Source organism: Hemiscyllium ocellatum, chromosome 23 (assembly GCF_020745735.1).
Source record: "Hemiscyllium ocellatum isolate sHemOce1 chromosome 23, sHemOce1.pat.X.cur, whole genome shotgun sequence".
In the NCBI taxonomy this organism is placed as follows: Eukaryota; Metazoa; Chordata; class Chondrichthyes; order Orectolobiformes; family Hemiscylliidae; genus Hemiscyllium; species Hemiscyllium ocellatum.
In genome coordinates, this window is record NC_083423.1 from 36,983,559 (window position 1) to 37,010,813 (window position 27,255).

The window sequence follows — 27,255 nt, forward strand, 5'->3', positions numbered from 1 at the left end:
CCTCTCACCCTCGGAGCGTGCAGCCCTCCACTCCCTCCGCTCCAACCCCAACCTTACCATCAAATCGACTGACAAGGGAGGCGCGGTAGTAGTTTGGCGCACAGCCCTTTACACCACTGAGGCTATACGCCAGCTCGCGGACACCTCCTCCTCCTACTGCCCCCTTGACCATGACCCCATCTCCCACCACCAAACCATCATCTCCCAGACCATCCATAACCTCATCACCTCAGGGGATCTCCCATCCACCGCCTCCAACCTCATAGTCCCACAACCCCGCACCGCCCGTTTCTACCTCCTGCCCAAAATCCACAAACCTGACTGCCCTGGCCAACCTATTGTCTCAGCCTGCTCCTGCCCCACCGAACTCATCTCCGCATAGATCCCTGAAGAAGGGCTTATGCCCGAAACGTCAAATCTCCTGTTCCTTGGATGCTGTCTGACCTGCTGCGCTTTTCCAGCAACACATTTTCAGCTCTGATCTCCAGCATCTGCAGACCTTACTTTCTCCTCCAGTGAAGAAGGTTACCTCAGATTACAACGGGATCTTGATCAGATGGGCCATTGGGCTGAGTGGCAAATGGAGTTTAATTCAGATAAATGTGAGGTGCTGAATTTTGGGAAAGCAAATCTTAATAGGACTTATACACTTAATGTCTAAATCCTGCTAAGGTAAGGTCCCAGAGAGTGTTGCTGAACAAAGAGACCTTGGAGTGCAGGTTCCTAGTTTCTTGAATGTAGAGTCACAGGTGGATAGGATACAGAAGAAGGCATTTGGTATGCTTTCCTCTATTGGTCAGAGTATTGAGTACTGGAGTTTGGAGGTCATGTCCTGTACAGCCGCAACATTGGTATGACCACTGTTGGAATATTGCGTGTAATTCTCGTCTCCTTCTTATCGGAAAGTTGTTGTGAAACTTGAAAGAATTCAGAAAAGGTTTACAGGGATGTTGCCAGGGTTGGAGAGTTTGAGCTATAGGGTGAGGCTGAATAGGCCGGGTCTGTATTCCACGGAGCGTTAGAGGCTGAGGGGTGACCTTATATTGGTTTGTTTTTCATGTCTTAAGATGGTGCCAGAGACTGGCAACAATATACAACGTTTTCTGTCTAGGGAAATGTGTTGTTTTCTCATTTAGATTTGTTTTGCAAGAATTGGCAGACTGTGCTCATCCTGTACCTGGTGTTCCTGTATACATTATATAAAACCTCCAATCAAAGTCTGACTGGTACAATCCATCCATTCTGGAATAGGCTAAACAAAGATATGCACTGGAACTTCCAGAGGCCTTCAGGGAAGGAAACTGCCATCTTTACCTGGTGTGGCCTATATGTGACTCTAGACTCACAGCAATGTGGTTGATTCTTAACTGCCATCTGGGCATATTTAAGTATGAGCAATAAATGCTGGCCTAGCCAGTGGTGCCCTCGTCCCATGAATGAATACAAAAAGCATGCATATATAATTTTCAGCACAATTGAACAGTGATGTGATTTGAAAAATACTGTAAGCTTACATTGTACATCTGTGTTATGATTTTGAAAGTCATCACCTGCTGCGGTCAAATCACCAGTTTATACAAAACTGGATTTTTATTAAAATGTCTGTTTATTTAAACTCATTCCTTGTCTTCACTAATAATTCGTATTTCTGATTTACATACCATAAGCATCATAGCAATTGAATTAATTGTCACCATCTGATAGGTGATAGTCATATGCAGGTAAAATGTTAGTCTTCAAACATAACTGCTGTATCAAGCGTACAAACAACTGCTTGTAAATAATTTAACCTGTATTTCCTGATTGAGTTTACTTTTGTGCCTTATCTGAATATTTCTACTGATAGCACGATTTATCTTGCATAAATTGAGTCCAGTTTGATCATTTGAAGCATTAGTATCTATTTGTAAACTCACTAATGTAAAACTGTTCAACCACAATTATGTCCTACTTTAGGAGTAGTGATATGATTGATTTTTTTTAAAAAATGGAATTAAGTATTACAAGTGTATTATCTCCTTTATTGTGAACAATATTATTTACTAAATTATTATAAATAGCAAGTTCCTTTAACAAATGATGTGTTGGAAACTAGGATATAATGCATTCCTCAAAGTTTTCAAATCTACAAAATCTCTGCTTTCTGAGCATTCACAAAGTGATATTGTGCATTTTCCTGATTTTTATTTTAAATCCACACACTCATTCCCATTTTTTATGTTCTTAAATACTTCAAATTATGTGCACCACCTTGTCAGCCTAAGCGCACAATTTCAGAAAATCTTGACCATTCTTTTAATTACTTGTGGTGAAACTTAAGATTGTGAGAGGCTTGGGAAAACATAACAAAAACAGGACTATTTGGTGGAGATGTTAAGATGTGACATTTCAAATTAATTTGCATGCAGTATTTTTGATGTGAGTATTGATACCTTTTCATGCATTTTGTTGTTGCCAGGATTGTTTCTGTTGGTGGTGATGGAATGTTCAGTGAGGTAATGCATGGACTGATCAGTCGAACACAGAAGAATTCGGGCATTGATGAAAATTATCCCACTGCTGAACTAGTTCCATGTGACTTGAGGATTGGAATTATCCCAGCAGGTGGGAAGCTTATTCCTTCTCAACAAAGCAATCAAAAAGGTCAAAGTATTCTTTCGAATTGAAATATGAAAAACATAGTACACATTTCCACCTCTTTTTAATACTAGCAAAAAAAATAGTTCAAGCTGCAGTGGTAAATTTCAACATTAAAAGTTTAACTTCCTTCTTTTTATTCTTTACTTAAAGTAATTAAGTCATAAATGATAGAAAAATATGGAGTTTTCTTTTAAAACTCTTTGCAAGTATTTCTGTCATGAAACAATCCTTCTTAGCTTAAAAGGAAACCTACTTCTCTGGTTTTCTCAACAAGAATAGGATTTCTTGAATTGTGCTCATATTAGCAGCGTGCATTGTATCTGATATCGAATTTTTTTGAAAAATGACTTTAAAATGCCCATAACATAACTTCAAGATTAGCAACAGATTAAAACAAATATTCTTTATTTTCATCCAGTTCAGCATCATTTTCTCAGACATTAAAAAGGTTGCCTTTTTATTGGGAGAAGTACTTCCTTTTGCGCTTCATCTGGAAAGCAAGATCGCAAGTAATGCAGGAACAGAGTATTACAGTAAATAAGGAAAATTATTTCCCGTACTTTGAACCAACATGGGAGGTGACGGAATGTTTCAAAAAGGTCAATTTACAGTCATTCCAAGGAACTCTCTCACTATACTATGATGTCTCTTTCATACAGAGCGGTTCACTTTTATATTTAATGCAGCAATGGAGCCTGAATCTGTAGCAAGAGACTGGCCTGATATCTAAAGGAAGCAGAATGGAAATTTTGATGGGGCGGGGTGGGAAGAGAAGTGTTTTACTCAAAATTTGACACTGAATTTATACCTGACAAGTTTCTACTTAACAAATTTAGTGTTAGTGTAAACCTGGAGTAGTATTGTGCCAAGGCAAAGCTTAATTTGTGAAAACCTTGTCAGTGAAATTACCATCAGTTTAGATTCCAACTAGTAGCTGGTCATTGCCTTTAGTTGCAGCTTTGAAACTTGTAAGTTTGTGAAAAGAAACTGAATTTGAATTAAATTTTTCCGAATTCTTTGCTCAATGTATTTGAACTTCTTGTAAGTTTCATATTTTTCTTGGTTAGCATTCAGCATGTACACTCAAGTATTCTAATCAAAAATATTGGTAAGCATAGCAACTCTTGTGTACTATGATGGTTTCTAGTCATTGAAATACTTGTTGAAACTTATCTGTGTATTGCATGTAGACTTTGAATTTTAAATGTGGATCTGCAATACACTCCCAACATAAAATATTTTGTTTCAAAGATCAATTTGGCATAGCATTATCAAACAATTGTAAAATCTCTTAACAGAAGTGTCAAGGAAACTTGCCAAAATTCAGATATACTTGACTACTGACAGAAATAATCTATATAATTCCATCATTTATTCTCTTGGAAGAGGACAGTAATATTAACTGTATCCTGTCATAATACTTAGATGGTTTTTATGAAAACCAGAAAGGTACTTTTGTGTCAACCAATGCTGAAAGTAAAATTCGGCTTCTTGTTATGGTATGTGTGCAATATGTTCTCATAGCAACTCAGCAATCCTGTTGGTTTTGACCACTCATGCAAATTCATTAGTGTGAGAGTTAATACCTTCAAATTGATGCAGCATTTTTAAAAATGCTGCAGGCTTAATTCATTTCAATTAAATTTGAGTACTGTGCTTCTAAACATGTGAGATGTATGTTGCCTGAAGAATTGCTGTTTATTTCCAGCATGATAGTTCAAGTGTTCTATAAATCTCTTGCCTAGATTATGTTCTAGGCGAGAAATCACTTGGGTCTCTGCTGTTCCTTTCTGTACTCATTTGTAATTTTTAAAAAAAACCCATATGTGATGTATTTTTTGTAAATTTTTTTAGTGAGAAAATGATTTTGAATTTTTTACAAAATTAGAAAACTGCTACAAAAAAGCATAACAATCTTACAATGTAATAACAATAACAATAAACAATCTACTACTCTATTTTTTTCTTCTAAATTGTGGAGTAAAGAAAAAATAACCTATGCAAATTACAATTCAATAAATAACTAAATTTTAAAAATAGGTAAAAACAATAACTGCAGATGCTGGAAACCAGATTCTGGATTAGTGGTGCTGAAAGAGCACAGCAGTTCAGGCAGCATCTGAGGAGCAGTAAAATCGACGTTTCTGGCAAAAGCCCTTCATCAGGAATAAAGGCAGAGGCGTGGAGAGATAAGCTAGAGGAGGGTGGGGGTGGGGAGAAAGTAGCATAGAATACGATAGGTGAGTAGGGGAGGGGATGAAGGTGATAGGTCAGGGAGGAGGGTGGAGTGGATAGGTGGAAAAAAAGATAGGCAGGTAGGACAAGTCCGGACAAGTCATGGGGACAGTGCTGAGCTGGAAGTTTGGAACTAGGGTGAGGTGGGGGAAGGGGAAATGAGGAAACTGTTGATGTCCACATTGATGCCCTGGGGTTGAAGTGTTCCGAGGCAGAAGATGAGACATTCTTCCTCCGGGAGTCTGGTGGTGAGGGAGCGGCGGTGAAGGAGGCCCAGGACCTCCATGTCCTTGGCAGAATGGGAGGGGGAGTTAAAATGTTGGGCCACAGGGCGGTGTGGTTGATTGGTGCAGGTGTCCCGGAGATGTTCCCTAAAGTGCTCTGCTAGGAGGCGTCCTGTCTTCCCAATGTAGAGGAGACCACATCGGGAGCAACGGATGCAATAAATGATCTTAGTCGATGTGCAGGTAAAACTTTGATGGATGTAGAAGACTCCTTTAGGGCCTTGGATGGAGGTGAGGGAAGAGGTGTGGGCGCAGGTTTTGCAGTTCCTGTGGTGGCAGGGGAAGGTATCAGGATGGGACGGTGGGTTGTAGGGGGGCGTGGACCTGACCAGGTAGTCACGGAGGGAACGGTCTTTGCAGAAGGCGGAGAGGGGAGGGAAATATATCCCTGGTGGTGGGATCTTTTTGGAGGTGGCGGAAATGTCGGCGGGTGATTTGGTTTATGCGAAGGTTGGTAGGGTGGAAGGTGAGCACCAGGGGCGTTCTGTCCTTGTTACGGTTGGAGGGATGGAGTCTGAGGGCGGAGGTGTGGGATGTGGGCGAGACCTAGAGGAAACCAAATTGAACCAAGGCAAATTAAATTAAAATAAGTTAACTTACAACTCAGCGCAATCCCACCAAAGCTCCCATCACCATGCATCAGTTGGCATACCCGTATTTGTTTAGAATTCTTCCTCCAGGGGCTCCCGGCCAGCCAGGCACAGCCCTTATGGCTATACAAAGACCCTGATCAATGCATCCAACAAGTCTGCATCTATATAGTTGGAAAAGGGCCACCATGTCCTACAAAGGAGTTCCATTTTCTGGTGCATCATACTTGTAAGGATGTTGAGGGTATGTGCTCCATAACTGATCTACGCTACCCGAGAGTCCTTTGGGATTTTCCAACACCCAGATTATCAGGATGTTCTTCCTCGCACAAGATGGAAGAATATTAATAGTTTCTTCCCGTGATGCATATTTTAACTAGTACATTTCTGACTGCCCATGTATTCTTTCAATTTCTCACCTAGTTGTAATGTTTGTGCTCTTATCCCTCACCATGCAGAAGGCTAACATTGTCTGTACTTGTTTTCAAAGAGGTGAAATCCAGGTTACAGTTTGTAGTTGTGTGACAAAAGTTTTTTAAAAAGCTGTTTATCACTACAATCTTGAGAATACTTTTTATCTGAGAGTAAAAATCTGTATATTTCTTACGTGATCTTGTGGAGTAACCTTGAATTCAGTTGCTTAGTCAACATAGAAGGAAGACAGATGTATGAATCCTCAACTAAGTACAGTTGATATTTGAAGAAGATTGCATGTCTGTCGAAATTGTTTTAAGTGTGGTGCATATTGTCAAAATTGCTATTGCATCATTCTTTACTGCTGTCTTGGACAGTTTTTTAAACTCAGTGGGGAATTTTCATTGCATGATGTATTGTGATCCACCTTGAACTTGCAATACATAAATGCGGATGATTCAAATTATTGAACTAACCAAGCAAACCACTTTGTCATCTCAATTGACCAACAGGTCATTAGTTTATGGGATAATGTTCACTTCACCTGTGAAAATATTAGTAGCCCGTGTTTTGAATAAAACTGGCTTTTAAAGATATTCTGCACTGGCATAGGATGCATAGAGAACTTCTTAGATACTTTAGAATTCTGATAAATAGGCACTGAACATTTTTATTTAAAACTTGCTCATTTGCTTTGTTTTGCAACTTAAGTGATGAACTGTTGATGGTATACAGTGAACTGAAAAGAGTAAGCTAGATTTCTAAACAAATGCTCAGTAGATCCCCCTTCTGTAAAACTGCTGTGAATAATCTTTTGCATTCATGTATTTCTCTTTACTGCCGTGTTCCTTTCCTCTATTGTCTTCACGTCAGTTTTTCCAAGGCTGGGAGCATAATCAATTGATAAATTAACATGACAATTGCAATGCCATCTTGTAATCAACATAACGGTGCAGAAATATGAAACCAGAATTATTATTTTTCTGTAAACTAGTGTTGAAAGGGTAATATTTCTGCTTTATCTTGAGCAAGATACTATATTGCTTCATTTCTGGCTTTGTGCACAGGTTACCCCAAACATTTATGTTGTTTAGTTTTAATGGTTGAAAGTTTTGGCAATATTCCCGTTGTTGTGTGATGTGCAGAGATGACAGGCAAAGTTCTCCAATTCTTTGGAGTAATCTACATTTTTAATACAAGTAAACATATGCTGCCTGATGCATTTTTATTTGTTTTTGTTGTCAAATTTGCCATTTTATATTTTCTTGTGACAAATAATCCTGTGAGCAAAATGCTTTCTCTTGCAGGTTCAACAGACTGCATATGCTATGCAACAGTTGGAACAAATGACCCAATCACATCAGCTTTGCACATTATTATAGGTTGGTATCTTAACTGTTAAATATAATTTGAAAATACATAGATGAAAAAAATGTTACTGCCTTATCCATGAATAGTTTATTTTCTTCAGAGTGACCTAGGATTCGAGTAAATGAATGCCATTTAACAGGATCTTCCTGTTTTAGGCTCGACCTCCTCTCTTCTCTCTTTGTCCCATCAGGGGTGATGATGAAAAAAATTGGTTGTTACTGCCTTAACTATCTTTCACATGTATCTTGGACAGCACAACATCAATTTAAGAATTATCTCTCTTAGGATTATGCCTGAATTAAAGCTCCATTTTAAGAAAATTTATTGAGTTCAGAAATTTGCTTTAAAGATTGTCAGATAGTTACAGTTGAAAATATTTGTATTTTAAAACCTTGTCAGTTAGTGCTGAGTCAATGATCTGCATGTTTCAAAAATGATTGTTTGACACATATAAGTTTGAAACAAATTGGCTAATGATTGCATTACAATGTCAATTTTGAAAATATGTGAATGAATAGTTCAGACAGTGGTTGTTAAAATGACCCCAATAGTAATTAAAATTTGTGAATATTAAATGAGACATGAAAAGATTTTTGTTTAGTTTTTGTCATCTTTTTTAAAATGGTTCCAACAAACCTTCAAGTGAATGTTTGTAAGCACTTTACAATCTGCAAATTTTTATGAACAGGTTAATGTCAGGACCTTCAGTATCATTCCAAATAAGAGCCAGCAAAACCCACATACCCTGAATTAATTTTTTAGAAAGTAAAATATCTATGATACACCCATGATTCTGAATTTGTATCCTTCCTGATTGTTCTTATTTTTCACACTGCATGCATTCAAATAAAGAAAATTGTAATTTACGGTTTTCATTTTGCTGAATGTCCTGCTGATCATTTTCTCCCATTTAATGAGCACCTTGGCATTAGCCTCAAATGGGAGGACTCCAGTTTTAACACCATCCCACCTTCCAGTTTGCCACTCCTACCCTGTAATAGGATCTCATCTGTTAACACCCAGTCAGAACATTCTATTTTAGGAGTTTGGAAAATGAAGTTTCATTTCCTGATCCTGTCAGGAAGTCTTTTAAATAACCAAGTGTTACAACCCAGAGGACGAACCCCTCTGCTAATTAAATTAAAAACACCCAGAAAAGCTTGTCTCACCTCGTAATCTGTTAAAAATGTGTGAATGAAAGAAGACCCCTAATTTCCACTGTATAAATAATTTATCTAACCCTAACACGGAACACTAACCAAAATTATTAACAAACCGAACACACTTTCCCCTAACTAATCATTACCACTTAGCTGAACACAGTTCTATTAATTTGCTGTTCCAATAACACAATTATTAAACATTACATTAACTTAATTTCTCAAAATCTATACAGACTCTTAAGCTGTCTTCTTTCTGGTCTTCCTTCCGGTCTTCCGATTCTGCTGTCTTCTCCCTGGGTCATCATTTTACTTTCTACAGGAAAAAGTATTATTTGATAGTGTCTTCTGAAATTTCTCTAGAGCAAAGATGGGTAGTTCTTCGGATGGTGTTTACTCATCAGGTCTACTGCAGTTGCTCTGAGGAGTAAGTGAGCACTGCAGATGCTGGAGATCAGAGTCAAGATTGTAGTGCTGGAAAAGCACAGCAGGTCAGGGAGCATCCGAGGAGCAGGAGAATCAACATTTCGGGCATAAGCCCTTCATCAGGCTTGTGGGCCGGGGGGGCAAAGAGATAAGCTGGGGGGAAGTTAGCTGGGAATGCAATGGGTAAATGAAGGTGGGAGAAGGTGATTGGTCAGAGAGGAGAGTGGAGCACATAGATGGGAAAGACAATAGACAGGTCAAGAGGGCGGTGCCATATTGGAGGCTTTGGACTAGGATAAGGTGAGGGGAGGGGAAATGAAGAAACTGGTAAAATAAGTAATGTGGTGAAATCCCACATTAATCCCGTGTGGCTGCAGAGTCCCAAAGCGGAAGATGAGGCGTTCTTCCTCCAGGCATCAGGTGTTAGGGTTTGGCAGTGGAGGAGGCCCAGGATCTGCATATCCTTGGTAGAGTGGGAGGGGGAATTGAAGTGTTCAGCCACGGGGCAGTGGGGTTGATTGGTGCGGGTGTGCCAGAGATGTTCTCTGAAACTACCTGCAAGTTGGTGTCCTGTCTCCCCCCCCACCTTCATTTCACCTAATGCATTCCTAGCTACATCCCGGCCCCAACCCCCCCCCCCCCCCCCCCCCCCCCCCATTTCCCATTTATCTCTCAATCCCCTGGCCCACAAGCTTCATTCCTGACGAAGGGCTTATGCCTAAACATCAATTCTCCTGCTCCTCGGATGCTGCCTGACCTGCCATGTTTTTCCATCACCACATTCTCAGCAGTTGTTCTGACCAGTTTTCAAAATGCCCTTGTATTTTATACTCCCAACTTCATTCCCTCTCATTTGTTCAATATTGTCCACACAATAGATTCAATCTCAATTGGGTTGTAGTATCCTGGATATAGTTTAAATTAATTGGTTAAATTTGAATTGTTGTCAAAACAGCAACCAAAACTCAGGCATCCATTTAACATCCAATTGTCACATGTATCTATTTTGGGACAGCCAGTCTCTTAGCTGTTCTGTATGCTGGCAGCTGTATCTGTACTTTAAATTCAGAAAACACTTTATAATCTTAAATTGACGATATACTTTCGACTTCATAACACAAGGCACATTGGAACTCAATTTGCCCATAATTAATTACTGCTTTATCTACCCTTTCAGGGGACAATACCATTGTGTAAAATTTTTTGCAGTAATGGTTGCATTCATGTTACTTTTTTTAAAATTCAGGTGACTCTCAACCTATTGACGTCAGTTCAGTTCATCATAAACACATGTTTTTGAAGTATTCAGTATCTTTATTAGGATATGGATTTTATGGTGATACGTTGGTTGACAGTGAAAAGAATCGTTGGATGGGTCCATCAAGATACAATTTTTCAGGTAATTTTAATGTATTAATACTTTTCTTATTTAAAGAAGACTTTGAGTGCTTTTAGTTCTGGAAAAGAGTCCTATTGGACCCAGCAATAACCCTGTTTCTCTCTGTACAGATGCTCTTAGACCTGGGTTTCTCCGGCACACTCTTTATTTGAGATAATAGTATTGTTTTTGTCCAGTTATGTTGTGTAATAGTGCAGCTCTGAAACAGTTGACATATATATGCCCTTCTCTTATATCAGTTCTGTTAGTGATTGCAGATAACCAATAATTTGAACGTGGGGCTTAAAAGTAATATTTCCAAGTTTGCAGAAAACCCACAGTCTCATATATAGTTTTGTTGTGAGGAGGAAGCAAATCTGGATAGGTAGATGAGTGGACAAATATTGATTAAATCAGATATAATGTGAAAATGAATGAGGTTATCCAGTTTGGTAGTAAATACAGAAATAGAGTATTTCTTAAGTAGTGGGAGGCTGGAAAATATTAAACTTCAAAGCGATGTGGGTGCCACTGTACATGAGTAACAGCTAACTTGCAAATGCAGCAACAATTAAAAAGGCCAATAGTGCAATTGTCTTTATTACACAAGGATTTGAGTATAGGAATAAAGAGCTTTGGTAAGACCACAACTGTGAAGTGTTGTGTGCTGTTTTTATATTCTTATGTATGAGAACGTGCGCTTGCCAAAGGGGAAGTGCAAGAAAGATTCACCAAGCTAAACCCTGGGATAAAGGGATTGACACTAGAGGAAGAGTTAAATTGGTTGAACCTTTATTCTCTGTAGTTTCAAGGACTGAGTGGTGACCTCATTCAAGGATACTGAAATCTTTGTGCATCTTATTAGGCTGGACAGATTAAATGCAGGAAAGATGTTTTTGGAATTCTCTGCCGCTGAGGGCTGAAGAATGTCTGGTGTTGAGTATGTTCAGCACTGAGATTGATCAATTTCTTACATGTTAGAAATACCAAAGGATACAGGGATATTGCAGGAAAATGGACTTGTAAATCGAAGATCAGCATTGATCTCTTTGAATGGTCGAGTGGTCTCAAAGGGCTCATTGGTCAACTCTCCCTTTCACTTGCCATCCTTAATGTTTCCTGACCTATATTGGTTCCTAATCCAGCAGTGCTTTGATTTGAAAATTTACTTGGACATTTTCGAGTACTTCCACAGCCTTGTCTGTTCTTACCTCTGTAATTTCCTCAAAGCATTAAATCCAACCTGAGCACTCTGCTCCTCTAATACTTACCTCTTGTACATTTGCCAATTCTCTTCGCTCCACGATTCAGCTGTCTAGATTATAAGTTCCAACTGCCTTCCCTAAGTCTTTTTATATCTCTTTTCTTCCATTAAAACATTTCTTAAAACCTGCCTCTTTGAACAAGCTTTTAACTACGTATCATTTATGTGGCTTAGTGTCAAATTTTGTTCAATAAATTGGTTCTTCCTAGTTTCTTGAAACAATCTATGATTTTAAGGTCACCGCCCAAGCAAAAGTTGTTTTTAATCGTCATACTAAAACCTCACATCTGTGAAACAAAACAAAATTTTGTCGTTAAAATCAACCAATAATTCAAAATCTTACCTTTTTATTTGTTTTTTTTTATTTATTAGGTTTTAAGACCTTTCTATCACACCACTGCTATGAGGGGGCAGTTTCTTTTTTACCTGCTATTGAAACACCTGGCAGTCCAAGAGATCCAAAGCCGTGTACAGCTGGGTAAGGACACATTTACTTGATTAAGTTCATTTCATTTTTTTTTCATTCAGAAATCTGATCACTTGAGCAGAGAAAGATAAATACTTAAATTATAAAATCAATAATATGGAGTCAAGTGATTATAAAAATGACTGCATATCAAATCAAGGTATTTAGTACACATTCATCCATGTTTCTAATGGCCATAATCTTTATGATGCCATTGATAAGTCCATATTATTGGCCCAGATTTTATAATCAGTTAATGATGCTCAGTTAACTGACCTTCAGGCTTTGTCAGCTTTGCACTCCTCTGTGTGAATATTAATGCATTAAAAGAATCCATCATCCTAAAAGAGTTCTGGAACCTGTGTGAAAAGAACAGGTGACTGGTTAGCAATCCAAAAACAGATTGAAGAATTCATACTGACACAGGCACATAACTGCACAACACAAAAACAAACATCTAAAACTAAAGTGCCAATTGAAATGTGTAATTGTATACCAAATTACATCCAGAAAGACAGAATTAAGAGAGATAAATAAAGAAAAATGCTAATTTAATTCCTGTAACTCTGCAACAAAAATGAAAACCTGAAGGGATGTGACCCCACGTTTTAGAATTTATCACATGTGACCTGATCATTTATTAGTGCCAGCTGAGTTGATTGCGAGTATTAAAGATCTAACATTGCTGTTGTTACGCACTAAACATATGGAGCAATTTGCACCTTTCCATGTGCGTAATGACAATACTTTGAGTAAGATACAGATGTATCAAGGCTCAGGCAACTATCTCATGATTTCTAGACTTAGCTGTGCAAGTGCAAAAGGCTGACTCATTCCTGTCCAATTTGTTCACTGATAGCTTTACTAATGTACTCACCACAAAATTCTTGCCAATCTGTATTTGGCCAAACATGTCACTTGTTCTCCGAGTCGGGAACAAATCCTTGGTTGCCTCTGCCTATTTGATCAAAATAACTGCCTCATCTGTTTCAGGTGTCATATTTGCAAATATAGCGGAGATCAGTTGAAAGTATCACAAAAAGCAAGGAAGCTCAAATGTATTGATGGTAAGATCCAAAATGCTTGTAGTTGAATAAATTGTTTAACAGACATAGCCATGCACTTTAAAATTTTGTTTCTCATGTCTCTCTCATGTATGGAAATATTATGTTAGCCAATTAATAGTGTCAAATGTATAATTACTGCAAATTTTAACAAATGCAAATGGCTAGATTTTAATTTTAAACGTTGAAACACTATACAACTGTACACTGCATGTTGGTGGGAATCACCAGGTGTGGTAGCATTTTTAGGTTGATGGTGTGGGTGTTTGCATAAGCTACAAATAGCTTTTCAACTAGAAGCTACTTTTTATCCATTGTAGTTGCAATGGCATAAGAATTACCTGAAGTGAAATGAATTCCGGTAACTTCATGTGTTACAAACTCTGGAGTTGATAATCTATTTGAGCAATAGACAAGGCCATTCATAAACTATGGATAGTTCTATCATTGATTTATTGAAGTTAGTATTTATTCAAAATTTGGCGAGATGTAAATGATGGCCTAGATATTCCTTTGTTAATGATGGCAACAGCTGAGATGTTTGCTGCTATTAAGAGATGCAATGTCAAAGCCACTTAGGTCAACTTGACTTGCAACAAAATGCAGAAGTTGCAGTGTGCTTCCAGTGGGCTGCGGGTGAGCCAACTGCATGATCTCTGGATAGGTTTTCAAAAGGGGGAAGGACTGTTGATGCAAGAATTTTTGTTCATTTGCATGCAACTTGCAAAGATTTGTTAAATGCAAAAGGAAACCTTTCACAAGTATATATGAAGCACCAGTAAACAGGCAAACTCAGCTTGTTTCCATAAACAGAATAAAACTGTTCATAATTCACCAGCTTCTCTTCTCACTGATTCATGATTCCCTTGACTTTCTCTGCTCACCTCCAACTCTTCTGGCTCCTGTATATGCCCCAACTCCTCAGATACCATTGTTAGAAGTATCAGTGTTGTTTCTGACAACAGTGATGCTGAGCTCCTAATGGGATTGAGTTGTCAGTGATATGTCACAAAGCTGTTTTTTTCTAAAAGCTGTTCCTTTTCTCAAGGATACTGTGTCCTTGTTTCTTTTTTTCAGAGGGGTCATAAACCACTCTGGTTTGGAATCAATAGGTTTGGTCCAGAGATGAAAGGCCTTTTTGTTTATATGTAAACAGATGAGACTTTAGGCCAAAGCTTATGTTTTAGAAGTGACCTGTATAATGAAAAGGAAGTGGTCAGTCCTAGAAACTGGAGTTTTGTTTGAATCAGTTCAGCAGTGGGCTGTGTGAAAACAGACTACTAGACTCTCTGCCCTTCTAACTTCAACCAATAAGCCTTTGTTTCATTTTTACTGTGTTTAAGAGGTTTGTTTATTGGGACCATTGTGGATATTCGGAACAGCATAATTATGTCTAGTTTGGATAGACTGAGTTCTGTGGGTGTTCTTTATTATTAAATTATGTTTTATTCTGCAATTTTGTGAATAAAGTTTTTTGTCTGTTTTAAAACCTGGTAGTCCACCGAGCTAATATACTCCAGGTAATTTTCACTGTGCACTTACCAAAACAACTTGCAAAGTTATAGTCTGGGCTGCCTGTTTAAGAATGTTTTGAGTGGTCTGGTCTAGTCCATAATAGGTGGTAGGAAGAGAAGGTGGGGTAGAAACTGGGGGAGTGGAAAGAGCAGGTGGGGAGTGGGTCTGACAAGCTGAGTGAGTGGGAAAGTGAGTTAGAAGAACTTGGAAGCCATCTAGTAGACCAAAATGATGTAGACACCCGCTTTGTCAGTTGTTTCTCTGAAGAACACGAATAGTTTAAGTAATTTTCATTTCATAGGATTGTTGTTCAGAATAAAAATTAAAATTCCAAAATAGTTACAGTTTTCAAATCTTTCTTGCAAATTTTCAGAGATGATAATGGAATTTACAAGTGATTAAATGTATGTAAAGCTTTTTGTAAAAAAGAAAATAATTAAACAGTCACGACAAGCCTTTGGAAAGCTCCAACCTGAACAGTGACTGACTGTGACATCTTATGACATCAATGAGGCCATAGCTTGCAATGAGGACATAACTCACTTCTAGGCTTCACTCACGTTTACTACTGGAACCAAGCTGCAGTCAGGAGGACTTTTGTCCCGCTGCAGTCCATGGACTAGGTTTGTTTTGCTTTACGCAGTCAATGCATAACTCAACACTTCACTGCTGACAAAATCCACGTCAATAAATTTTTAAATGTTCGTAAGTTAGCACTAGAGTTTTGAAGGAACTGATGAAGTTAGAAGTGAGGAACTTGTTTTGATAAGATGTGTACAGATGTTGCATGGTATCAGATTCATGTTGATCCTCAAGGTGTTGAGATTAACCTGGTCTGAGGTAGCCAATCTTTTGTAACTTCCATTTGGAATGCAACAGTTGGTTTTAATATTTTGTACTTTCTCAATCAGGTTCTCAATGTTTTGGTTGAAAGGTATCATTTCCAATTAAATTATTTAACATGGAACCCTCAGCTAAATTAGAATATATAATGCTCAAAATATGTTAGTGCAGCAGATTTTAAAAGAAATAATGCTTTTAATAAAACTGTTATTTACTTAAAGGGATCTGCCAACTGTGAGATGTTCAGCAGTGGTTCCCATGAATTCTCAAATTCCAGCAATGACCTGGAGTATTGAAACTCTTGAAAGTATTGATTACTACAAAGCTTCCTTAGAAAACCTGCTGCTCTTCCCTCTCGAGATGATCAGGAGAAGCTGGCCTTAGTTCATAGTGAAGTATCTACTTACAAGATGTTGATTTAAATTCACATCATTGTGTCGAATTCCAAATGAATCAAACACCTTAGCCTGATTTTTTTTTTAAATGCTCACCTTGTGAGAGCAAATAATTTCCAACTATTTAAACTACTGTAACCAAATCTTGTTTTTGCCTCGACTAATGAGTGCAGGAAAGATTTTATAGAAAACAGCATTTCAGGAAATGAATCTGTAACTTTCCATTTATGAAATGTTGTGCAATTATGTAGGATCCTGTCATAAACATTCATGAGCTTCGAAATAGTCCCTTGCAGTGATGGAGTTTAGGAAGCACTAGTAATAAGGACATTGGGGCAATTGCATTGTCAACAGTTGCCCACAAGCTCGGTAACCTGCTGCTAATGATTCGTAATTTTTACCCAGTTGTCACATGAATTGTCTTGACAAAGTGAGTTTTGAAAGAATGTTTTTCTTCATGAGTATCCAAAGCTAGGGCCTCAAAAAGGGAAGGACCACCTTTTTAAGATGCATATTATGAGAATTTGTTTTGAGAAGTTATGCAAATTTGGAACAATATTTATTAGGAAGGCAATAGAGGAAGGAGGTCACTGAATATTTTTAAATCAGAGGTAGATAGGTTCTCATTAAGCTTGAGACTCCTAGTATATCAGGGTAGACAGAAATATAGAATTCATAACAAATAGATCACCCATGATCATCTTAAATGATGGTGCAAGCTTGAGGGGGCTGAATGGCTTACTTCTCTGAATGCATACGTTTGTTTGTTATTTCTGGTAGCTCATTCACTCATTTTGCTGACCTCTGCAAAGTATCTGGACTCCAGTTTCAGAACCACTGTATGAGATAAGAGGACAATTGATATGGTTTCTGCTCTCCTATTTTCAATCAGCAATGACTGCCATAATTGCTTGTGTGTGACCATTCATTTGAGGACATGATCGTTTCCAGCTGTGATAGCCCCGAATATCATTTTATCCTTAAGCTGTGCAACATTAAATAAAAATACTGCCAGTGCAAAAATAAAGATTTTGTCCCTCACTGATTTATGTAACCATTTGTTTCTCTTACTTTAGAAGAACAGCAACAATGGAAAGTGGTTAAAGGAAAATTTCTGGCTATAAATTCAACGAATATGAGTTGTGCATGTCCAAAATCTCCCAAGGGTCTTTCACCAGCAGCGCACTTGGCTGATGGAACCATTGATCTAATTTTAGTCCACAAGTGTTCGAGACTGAATTTCCTGAGACATCTTATCAGGCACACAAATAATGATGACCAGGTATCAGATCTATTGAATTTTTCCCTTAATGCTATAGGAATAGCTTTATAAAAGGCTAACGCACCCATTTCATCAGGGTCATTCACAGAACCAGCACTTGTATCTTGAGGGCTGAGGAGATGAGGGTTTAGCCTCAGCCCTCTTAAATAAATCTCTTAGCTGCCTACTTGCATATTTTCCTTCTCATTGGAAATGCAGGAAGTGAAGTGATTACATCAGTTTCACTGCTCAACAGGTTTTAAGACCTTTTTAAATCCTGCCATGAAACATTTTCAACCTGCTCCCTCGCATCATCATTTTTTTCTTTTTGAACTGTAGATTTGTCATGGTACAAAACACTGTTTATAATTTCTACTGTGTTTAATGTCATTGTAATAGAGTATCCTTGTCAGCATCCGACCATTCACCAGGTTTGGCACATGAAAGATGTAAAATAAAGGGGTGCCAATTTAGGACTGAGGTGAGAAGAAATTTCTTCTCTGAGGACTGAGTCCTTGAATCATCTTAGCTGTGAGGACATAGTCCTTGCATGTATTGAAGGCTAAGATAGATTCTCGATCAGTAGGGGAATCAAGGGTTACAGAGAAAGTGGAGAAAAGTGGACGAGGAATGTTGGATCAGCCGTGATCCTGTTGAATGGTGGAGCAGGCTTGAGGGGCCGAATGGCTTACCCATGTTTCTATTTCTTATAGTCTTTTTAAAAAAAAGGGATCTTTTGATAGAGTATGTGGGCTAAAATTCCTGAATGTTTCCTTCACGGTTTGTCAGCTTTTTCTGAAAATCACACCAGTAAAACACATAGATTTTGGATCATATCCTGATCCATTGACTGAATCAAACTTGTCATAATAGGAGGGCATAGATGCATTAAAATATTGCCACTTGATGAGCTCTTCTGAAGAGGATGAGTGTGGCAATTATCCAATAAAAGTACAACTTTGTTATCTTCACATATTCCTTTCTTTCACAAATGTTCTTTTCACCAAAGCACAAAAGCATGATGAAACCTTCTGCGTTCATCCAAGCAAGATTTCACACAATCAAGATAAAATGTTGGTCCAAGTCTTTGATCCTAAGAGTATGAAGTGTATAAAAGCGCTATATTATCACAAATAAATCTTTGGGCTGTTCACTTTTTGTGTTTTTATGTTACAGATCATTGACAAACCAACATTGAAAGCCTGCAATTTTCACCCTTTTTCAGTCTTTCACATATTTCCATTTCTGTTTCAAAATGAAAACATATTTTCACTTTAGTCCTTGCATGAGAGTCTTTTGAGGCCACTTTGATGGGTAAAGGATTTCAGATCACAAATTCAACCAGTCACTACTCACACCTGCATTAGGAAGGACAGTAGGTGGCAATGCTTTATGGCAGCTAGGAGATTCACGGCATAGTGGGTGAATATGTGCATTGGAATTTGGTACACCAAGTTCAAATAGATGTTTTTGAAAAAAAGATATAAAAATGGTAAATTTCCTTTAAAAGTTTTACTGGTTGCTTGAGAATTTCACATGTTAATGTACTGGATAAGAGCGAGTTTACTCATGCACTAACACTGAATCTAAGGATTATTCATTTGATACAATGCCTAGACATTATTTTGCATCAGCTGCAAAAGTAGGAGGTTTTCCTCAGTTGGTTTGAAATGTTTTAATGTTAAAAATTAACCTCTTAAATGGTCAATCTTCTAAAACAATATGTGTCTGCAATATCTTCACTCAGTTGTTGAATATGTAGTAAAATTTCTAAAGAGCTAACCTGAAATCCTGTTCACTAGCATGGATAAAGTGGAATTCTGTTCATTTAAACTTAGTTTTGAGTAGAGATAAAGCATTCTGTTAACTTAATACCTTGCACAAAAACTTAATGTAATTTATTATCTAGTTACAGCACTCTTGAAGCATTATTTACAAAAATGCTTTTTCTTCTCTAATCCTTAAACTACCTTCATATATAATTTCCACTATAGGACCCTTTGAATTAAACTTGTGATTGTGAGCAGTATTATAAAATTCATTTGTGGAGTTCACATTGAACTAAAGATAACAAATACATTTGAGTGTTACTCACCTACATGTCTCATCTGTATCATAGGTTGATTTCTTTAAATAGATTTTTATTTTTAAAAGATGGGCATAGTGGGTCAATCTTGTGATTGGAGTAGGATCACTATTGCACACAGTGACTCCTGCATTACACTAATACAGGTTCATCATAATATGCTGTAATGTAACAAAGGTTAAGTATTTGAAACTTAATGAATTAACAGAACAGTTCAAAGTTTATTTTAAAGTCTGCACTTGTAAGTCGTAACCCTTGCTATGTCATGAAGCATGTCAGTTGCATTTAAAGTTACAACTGTGGCAATAATTCTTCACAAATAGAGTCATAGTGTTGTACAACATGGAAGCAGACCCTTGGGTCTAACCCGTCTGCACCAACCAGGTATTTTAAATGAATGTAGTCCCATTTGCCAGCATTTGGTCCATATCACTCTAAATCCTTTCTATTCATGCACCCATCCACATCCCTTTAAATCTTGTAATTGTACCTGCCTCCAACATCACCCCTGTTGACTCTTTCCACACATGTACCATTCTGCATGAAAAAAGGTTTCTTTTAAATCAATACCCTCTCACCTTAGCTTCATGAGCTCTGGTTTCGGAATCCTCTGCCCTGGGGAAAAAGATTTTGGCTATTCACCCTGTCCGGTGAACATTTATTTGGCTCTGAGGATTACAACACAAATTATGCAACATCATAAATTGAAACTACTTTGATTTTAGTTGTGAGCTATTCAAACTATGGTCACTAATGTATGCACACCAAAAAAAAAAGTGGAATGCATAGCACGTTATTCACAAAGCATCGAGTGATAGCTTGAAAACAAATACTTGTTTCTGCAATGTCACACCGTGCTGCAATTTTGAAGTAGCTAATCAGAAATTTGCAAAATCTTATTAAGCAAACAATTAGGAAAAGAGATCACTGACACATCTGTAATTTGATAGGATGCTAATATACAGCAGTGGTGTAAGAAAAATCCAATTGCAGAAAGACTTTGATGTCAAATTGAAATGTTTATATTCGGTATTATTCAAGCACCATGAAAAGTCTACGTATTAAAATAACTTAACATTCACAACTTTATGCTTCTGATATTTCAGTTTGACCATACATTTGTCGAGGTTCACCGAGTGAAGGAATTCAAATTTACACCCAAGTATTGTGATGAGGAGGACACTGATATCCAGGATGTTGGTAAAAATCTCTTTGGTCAGATATGTAGAGATCATCCCAGTTGCAGCTGTGCACAGCATCAAAGCAGTTGGAACTGTGATGGAGAAATAATTAAGCATGCTGCTATTGAAGTAAGGTAGGTGTTTGTTGTTTAGTAAATTATTCCTATCTGTCAGTTGGTTGTACAAAAAGACTATATGGTCACTGACGTCATGAAAATTGATTTGTCCCACTGTTCACTAACATACCACATGTGGAGACAAGTGATATACCTTTTGAAGTTTAAAGCTCATTAACTTTTAAACTTAGTATTTGTTCAGTAAGATTCACTTTGAGAACCAATGAGAGAATACAACCAGCAACATATTTTCCAAGCTGTACTGTTGCTCACATGGAAAATGGGCAGTAATTCAGAGATTACTAAATTTGATGTTGTAATTTCTACTTCATTCTCTAGTTCCTGAAAATCTGATCCAAAGACCTTGAGTCCAACCTGCAGCACATCCTGTGGCTCACTACCTGGCTTTTCTTGTTCTAGATAATGAAAATAGACAATACTGGAAATACTTAGCAGACCAGTCACCATCTATAGACAGAGAAAAATAGTTCCATTTCAGTTTGATTCCCTTTCATCAAAACTGAGAAAAGTTAGAAATTAGAGGCAAGGCCTGTGCTCAGGTACATAATAGAAGAGACTAAATAACAAGAGTTGGTGGTGCATGTTGGTTAGTTAGAACATATGCAATGTAAGAAATAAACTTGGAGAAAGTAAATGGAGTCCCTGCAGTAAACAGAATAGTTGAAGTAATTGTGGGCAGTCATGGAGCTTGCATAGACAAGATCATGTTTATGTTGTCAACATTACAAACAGTATTACCAACGATTTCTAACATTTTTGTTTCCTTTTGTAAAATGTCTTCTAAAATTGAAACTTTCCTAACTCCAATGTACGTGATATATTCATGGACTCCAGTTGACTGAATTGATAGGTCATGTTTGAAAATACAATGTTCAAACCTTGTTCAAGTAGAAAAAAATTAAATTGACATTCTTTAAGTAGAATTAATCTTTATTTTAATTAATCATCATTTTACCTGCTTTTGTTTAATCTCTCAGCATCACCTTTATTGATCTTTAGAAGTGAGAAGCTAATGCAGTTTGTGGATATAATTGATTTGAATGTTTGCTATGACAAAGAATTGCTTAACAATTAGAGTTAATGTCTTAAAGAAAGCATAAATTGAATTATAACTGCGTTGATAACATTTTATTAGATGCTACTAATCTTATTTTATTTTTCTTTGAAGGGTTCACTGCCAGCTATTGAAGCTTTTTGTAAGAGGGATAGAGAAATAGAAGAACCTTCTATGCAGACGAACATTAGAAATTCATTTGTAATTTAATCAGCTTCCAAATTATCTCAGGACTCCACAATCCATTTATATAGAAGTTTAAAATAGAGTATTTAAGCTTTAAAACTTATTGTATAAGCTTGTGATTCTAAATTAATTTACATTATTCAATGTAGCCAGTAATATTTATTACACAAAGTGTAAGCCTTAGAAGAAACAAGAAATAACTAATTTACTATGGAGTTTCAGGATTTCAATTATTTGGTTTTTAACTTAAGAATTACGTTTGAAGTGGAGAATTGAAGTTTAAGATACAGTATTTCAGGTCTAAAAGACCGATTAAGAATGCCATTGATGTGTTGCAAGAAACTCTGTTTTGTGAATTAGCATAATTTTTTAAAAATACATTCTTTAGAAAGTGGTGCAGAGTTTCGGAGCACTTATAATCCTGTGCCTCATATTAAATTGGAGTAGTGGGAGTACGGATTTACTGACTGGTACCTAAAATTTAGACTGCAAATTTCATTATCTGTTACCTGGCACATGATTCACGTACCTTTTTGTAACTGAATTCTTTGAACTAAACTAGATTTTTTTGCAATTTATTTTATTGCACCTTGCAACTTACCAATGCAAACTGATTGTACTTCTAAACAAAAGTACAAAAAAGTTATAGTTTGAGAATAATTCTTTATTTTAATAACTGTTCGAAAAATATATATAAATGCTGACTTGTTAAGTATTTTGAGTTTGTACATAACAAATAGAAATATATATTTATTGTTGTACATGAAGCTAGCTTTTGTTTAGCTTAGTTTGTGTTCACTATGTGAATTGTATGTAGGTAGTGTGTTTATGCACTAATAGATTATATCTTAATGAACTAAATGCAGCAGTCACCAATTTTCTTCTGTATTTTACAGTCCTAACGTATGAATATTCAATAGTTTTCTACAGATGGCAATAGAGTTGCTTCCTGCACTGATGCTGTAGATCTCTGTTTCTCCAACTAAATATTAATGTTTTGGTTAAGTGACTTGTGTTCATTTCAGAATTATTTGTCTGGATGTTTTTGCATGTTTTTCAATATGTAGTTCTCTGTATTTTCCTTCACATTCCTTTGAATTGTACCTAGCAAATGTAAAGAACTGGAATGAATATCATTCACAGTCTTTGCAACAGATTAGAATGTGACCTGTTCTAATTGCTTGTGCCACATAGCATTCCCTGATTTGATGTAAACAGTGTTTAAAACTGTCATGTTCCAGGACTGAGGGGCTATCTTTCCTGGTGATTGACTCACCAGGCCGTTTCTAATGACGTTTTAGACCGAATAACCGTGATAATGTTGTCTGTTGTGGAACAAAATATTAAAATTGTTTGTATGTGAGCAATTGATGAAACAAAATATTTTGACTGAAAACACTTAAACTACATCACCAATAGCTTTGTTTTATTTGCATTACTCTTTGTTCTCACCATCCTCCATAAATTCTCCCACCTCTTAGCTGGTTGATCATCTTATCCCCAGTTTTGGAACCTTGCTGGATGCAAATTAGCTGCTGTGTGCATATACATAATGGTGCAGAAGTAATTCATTTATCAAGTGCTTTAGAGCATCAAAAGCATCTTGCAGTAAATGCTATGCACTTTACTTCCTCATAATTGGTACATGGTTGAACTGTGCTGCTTTGTAACATTTTAGTTTGTGAAATGTTAACTGAACAGCACTAAATTAGGCAACAAAAATTAGGAAAATTGATCTTAGGTACACAGCTGTTTTCCCCTTACCTCAACCTTAATTGTTCTGTTCTTCCACACCTACATACAGTCATACAGAACAGATGAGCCATTTAGGCCTATTGAGTCTGTGCCAACCTAGCTACACTAATTCACCTTTCAGCACTTGGCCCTGAGCCTTGAATGTTATGACAATTCAAATGTCATTCATGTAGTTTTTAAAGACTGTGAGGGTACCTCTTCTACCCTCTCAGACTGTACATCCAGATTCCCACCAATGACTGCATCAATTTTTTGTTCCCTCGAATCCCCTTTCAACTTCCTGCCTTTCACCATAAAATTACGACCCCTTGCAATTGGTCATTCAATAAATGACATCAGCTGCTTTCTACCCACCCTGTACATGTCCCTCAATCTTGTACACCTTAATCAGGTCCCCTCTTAGCTTTCTGGGTTCTAAAGGAAACCACTAACTAGCTCCTCTCAAATATAATGCTGCAACATTCTGATGAATTTCTGCTGCATCCAAACAAAAATTGCTGGAAAATCTCCAAGTCTGGAAGCATCTGTGGAGAGAGGTCCGAGTTAACACACATTTTCAAGCAATGTCTGTTTTTGTTTCTGATTCCCAGCACCTGCAGTTCTTCCAGTACAAACATGTCATTCCGACAGCATGGTAACCAGAAATGCACATAGAACTGCAGCAGTAGCCTGATCAAACTTTTGTAAAGCTCCAATACAACTTCCTACTCTTATGATCTCAACCACAAGTTATACAGACAAATATTTCATTTATCTTCCTAACCAGCCTATTAACCTGTCTTGTTGCCTTCAGTGATTTGTGGGGACACACACCAAAATTCCTCTGTTCCTCTGAGTTTCCTAGTGTCCTGCTATTCATTGAATACTTCCTTGACTTCTTGTTACTTCCAAAGTGCACCACCCCTTGCTTTTCAGGGTTAAATATCTAATGTTAATTAATATAAGTACCTGCTTCTGCCCCTTTCATTTCACCCCGATCATTCACATGTTGAAGGCCTTGGTTTCAGCTGAAGTATTGACATCAAATAGAAAGCTAATCTTCAGGCTTATTCGGTCCTTTTTGAAAATGTTCCTCACCTCTTCTAACGCTGTAGCAGCAAACCTGCTGTACCTCAGCTTTTGCAATGTAGAGCTCCTCATCTCTCTGAGACACCATGTAGATTAGATTGCTTAGATTACTTAGTGTGGAAACAGGCCCTTCGGCCCAACAAGTCCACACCGATCCGCCGAAGCGCAACCGTACCCCTACATATACCCCTTACCTAACACTACGGGCAATTTAGCATGGCCAATTCACCTGACCCGCACATCTTTGGACTGTGGGAGGAAACCGGAGCACCCGGAGGAAACCCACGCAGACACGGGGAGAACGTGCAAACTCCACACAGTCAGTCGCCTGAGGCGGGAATTGAACCCAGGTCCCTGGCGCTGTGAGGCAGCAGTGCTAACCACTGTGCCACCGTGCCGCCCTCCTGTTTACAATGGCATGGATCATTATAGATGAAGTCCCAGTACCATCAATTTTGAATAGGAAACAGACATACTCTCAGTGCACAGTTTTAAGTATTGATTTTTTTTTAATGCAAAGATATAACTTGTTTCAATTATTTCCATTATTTTTTTGTATTTACATTTTTCATTCCTTGTAAAGACATCCAATTAATCAAGAAATCAGTGGATAAAGTCTTCTAACTTTAATTAGGATGTTTGTGGGAACTCAGGATTAAAAATATCATTGTGTCATAGCTCCATTTAATTATTTGTTCAGGAATTGAATGCACACAAAAAGTAGCAACAGCTTAAGAAGAAGAACATATTTATTAGTTATTCTCCCAAACTCTTTGCCCAATGATTCTTAAATTTTATGTGTATTTCTCGTTCATTAAACACTTGAATTATTTTCAAGCATGAACATGTTTATTATTGTAACTTGTTTATCTCTGCAAATTCTCCTGTTTTATATATTTTAGTTCATTAAACTAGTTTTTCATCTGCTAAGTGAAATCAAGTCAGTAGATTAAAAATAAGCTTGAAGCAATTCTTTTAAGATACATTAGATATTTTGTTTACCTGTTAAAACTGATTTCTAACCGTATAAAACTTGCTTTTTATAAAACTTGACTTTTCTTTCCGAAGATAATTAATTCAGCAAAAATGTTCACCAGTGTGAATGGCACACTTGTATCTGATGTCCATTTGCACAAAACTAAAAATGCTTGACTAGCAATGAAATGGACTGCAGCACTTGAAATAGACAGCTGGCCGCCGCCATCACCTCAAGGGCAATTAGGAATGGGCAATAAATATCCACTTGCCATGATTAGAATGAAGACAAAACTGAACGCAAGTGTATTTTGTAACAGTAATAGAAGGAACATGCAGCTGGTGTCTTTTCTTTACCACCTCTTCATCCTCCAACATGACTGGTCTTCATTAAAAGACACAAGCAAGCCAGTTGGATTTTTGACATTCTCTCAATTTCATGGCTGTGCATTCAGTTTGACTGTTTTTCAAATCTTCTGCAGCCTTTGCTTAATTATATATTTTAAAATTAATTTCTAAAACATGAGGGATGTATTGAGTAATCTACCATCTCTTTAACCTGGATTCCATGTGCTTGCTGAAAAAATAAAATATTCAAATCCTCTGCCTTATGCTCAAAACAGGATTTGAGATCAATATAATTAGAGACATAGCAAATGCAAGACTCAATATTAACTGTTTCTGTCTCCACAGATGCTGAGTCTCTCCAGTGCTTTTCTTTTAAATTTCAGTTTAATTCAAATACGTGTATTTTTAAATTCTTATTTTAATGGTGAACAACCACTGTGGTGAAAGCTGTAGATAATTCCTATGTCTGGATTTAGCCTGTTTCTTAATCTGTTGATTTTTGCAGAGTTAGTCATCGTTTTGGTACTTTCCGGTGCCCTTAATCAGCACCATATTTCACCTGCATAAGCTTCTCTGTAGCATGGCTACAATGAGTTTCATTAGTCACCGAAGTGTTAGTGCAGTCTCCTGGCTCGTTTGAGCGATAGTGATTGTTACTACCTGCTAAACCATTGTTCATGTAGCAAGTTAACTATTGTACTTTTAAGACCAATCAAAAGAATGGAAAATACATGTCAGTAAAACTTCTATCACAATTTATTGAATTCAAGGTAAGAAGTTGAAAAATAGTTTTCCTTGTATTGAAATAATTTTTTAAAGTTTCCTGGGAGAAAAAGGATTTTGGGACAGAGACCTGTGTGTAAGTGCAAGATCTAATTCTTGATTTATTATGCAAGTTCTTCCTGAGCATTATTAACTAATTTTTCCATCACTTTTATTGAAAATCAACTGTAATGGGGTGGTAATGTTTTAGTCCTGCCAGTAGTTGTTGGGCAGTTTTTCAGATTGCTGGGTATAGTGATTGCAACCAGGTTAACCTCATTAACTAAGCTCTGGCTGTCCAATATAACCAGGAAATTATAAAAGAACAAAAGTATGCAACCACGAGACACAGAATCTCCTCAGTTCAGGCGACTGATGCCAAGCTGGCTGGCCATAG

At 37.2% G+C, this 27,255-nt stretch overlaps 1 protein-coding gene across 2 annotated transcripts in view; it reads left to right on the forward strand.

The window, feature by feature from the left end:
* The window catches only part of cerk (ceramide kinase), a 71,123-nt gene extending 47,810 nt beyond the window's left edge, over positions 1–23,313 (forward strand). For both annotated transcript variants that reach the window (XM_060842866.1, XM_060842865.1), the window contains 8 exons: positions 2,459–2,604; positions 7,471–7,545; positions 10,367–10,519; positions 12,135–12,240; positions 13,222–13,295; positions 17,122–17,327; positions 20,499–20,707; positions 21,879–23,313. In XM_060842866.1, the coding sequence (XP_060698849.1) occupies positions 2,459–2,604; positions 7,471–7,545; positions 10,367–10,519; positions 12,135–12,240; positions 13,222–13,295; positions 17,122–17,327; positions 20,499–20,707; positions 21,879–21,927 (1,018 nt within the window). In that variant the 3' untranslated portion in view covers positions 21,928–23,313. The remainder of the gene's footprint in view (positions 1–2,458; positions 2,605–7,470; positions 7,546–10,366; positions 10,520–12,134; positions 12,241–13,221; positions 13,296–17,121; positions 17,328–20,498; positions 20,708–21,878) is intronic.
* Positions 23,314–27,255: the final 3,942 nt, after the last annotated feature.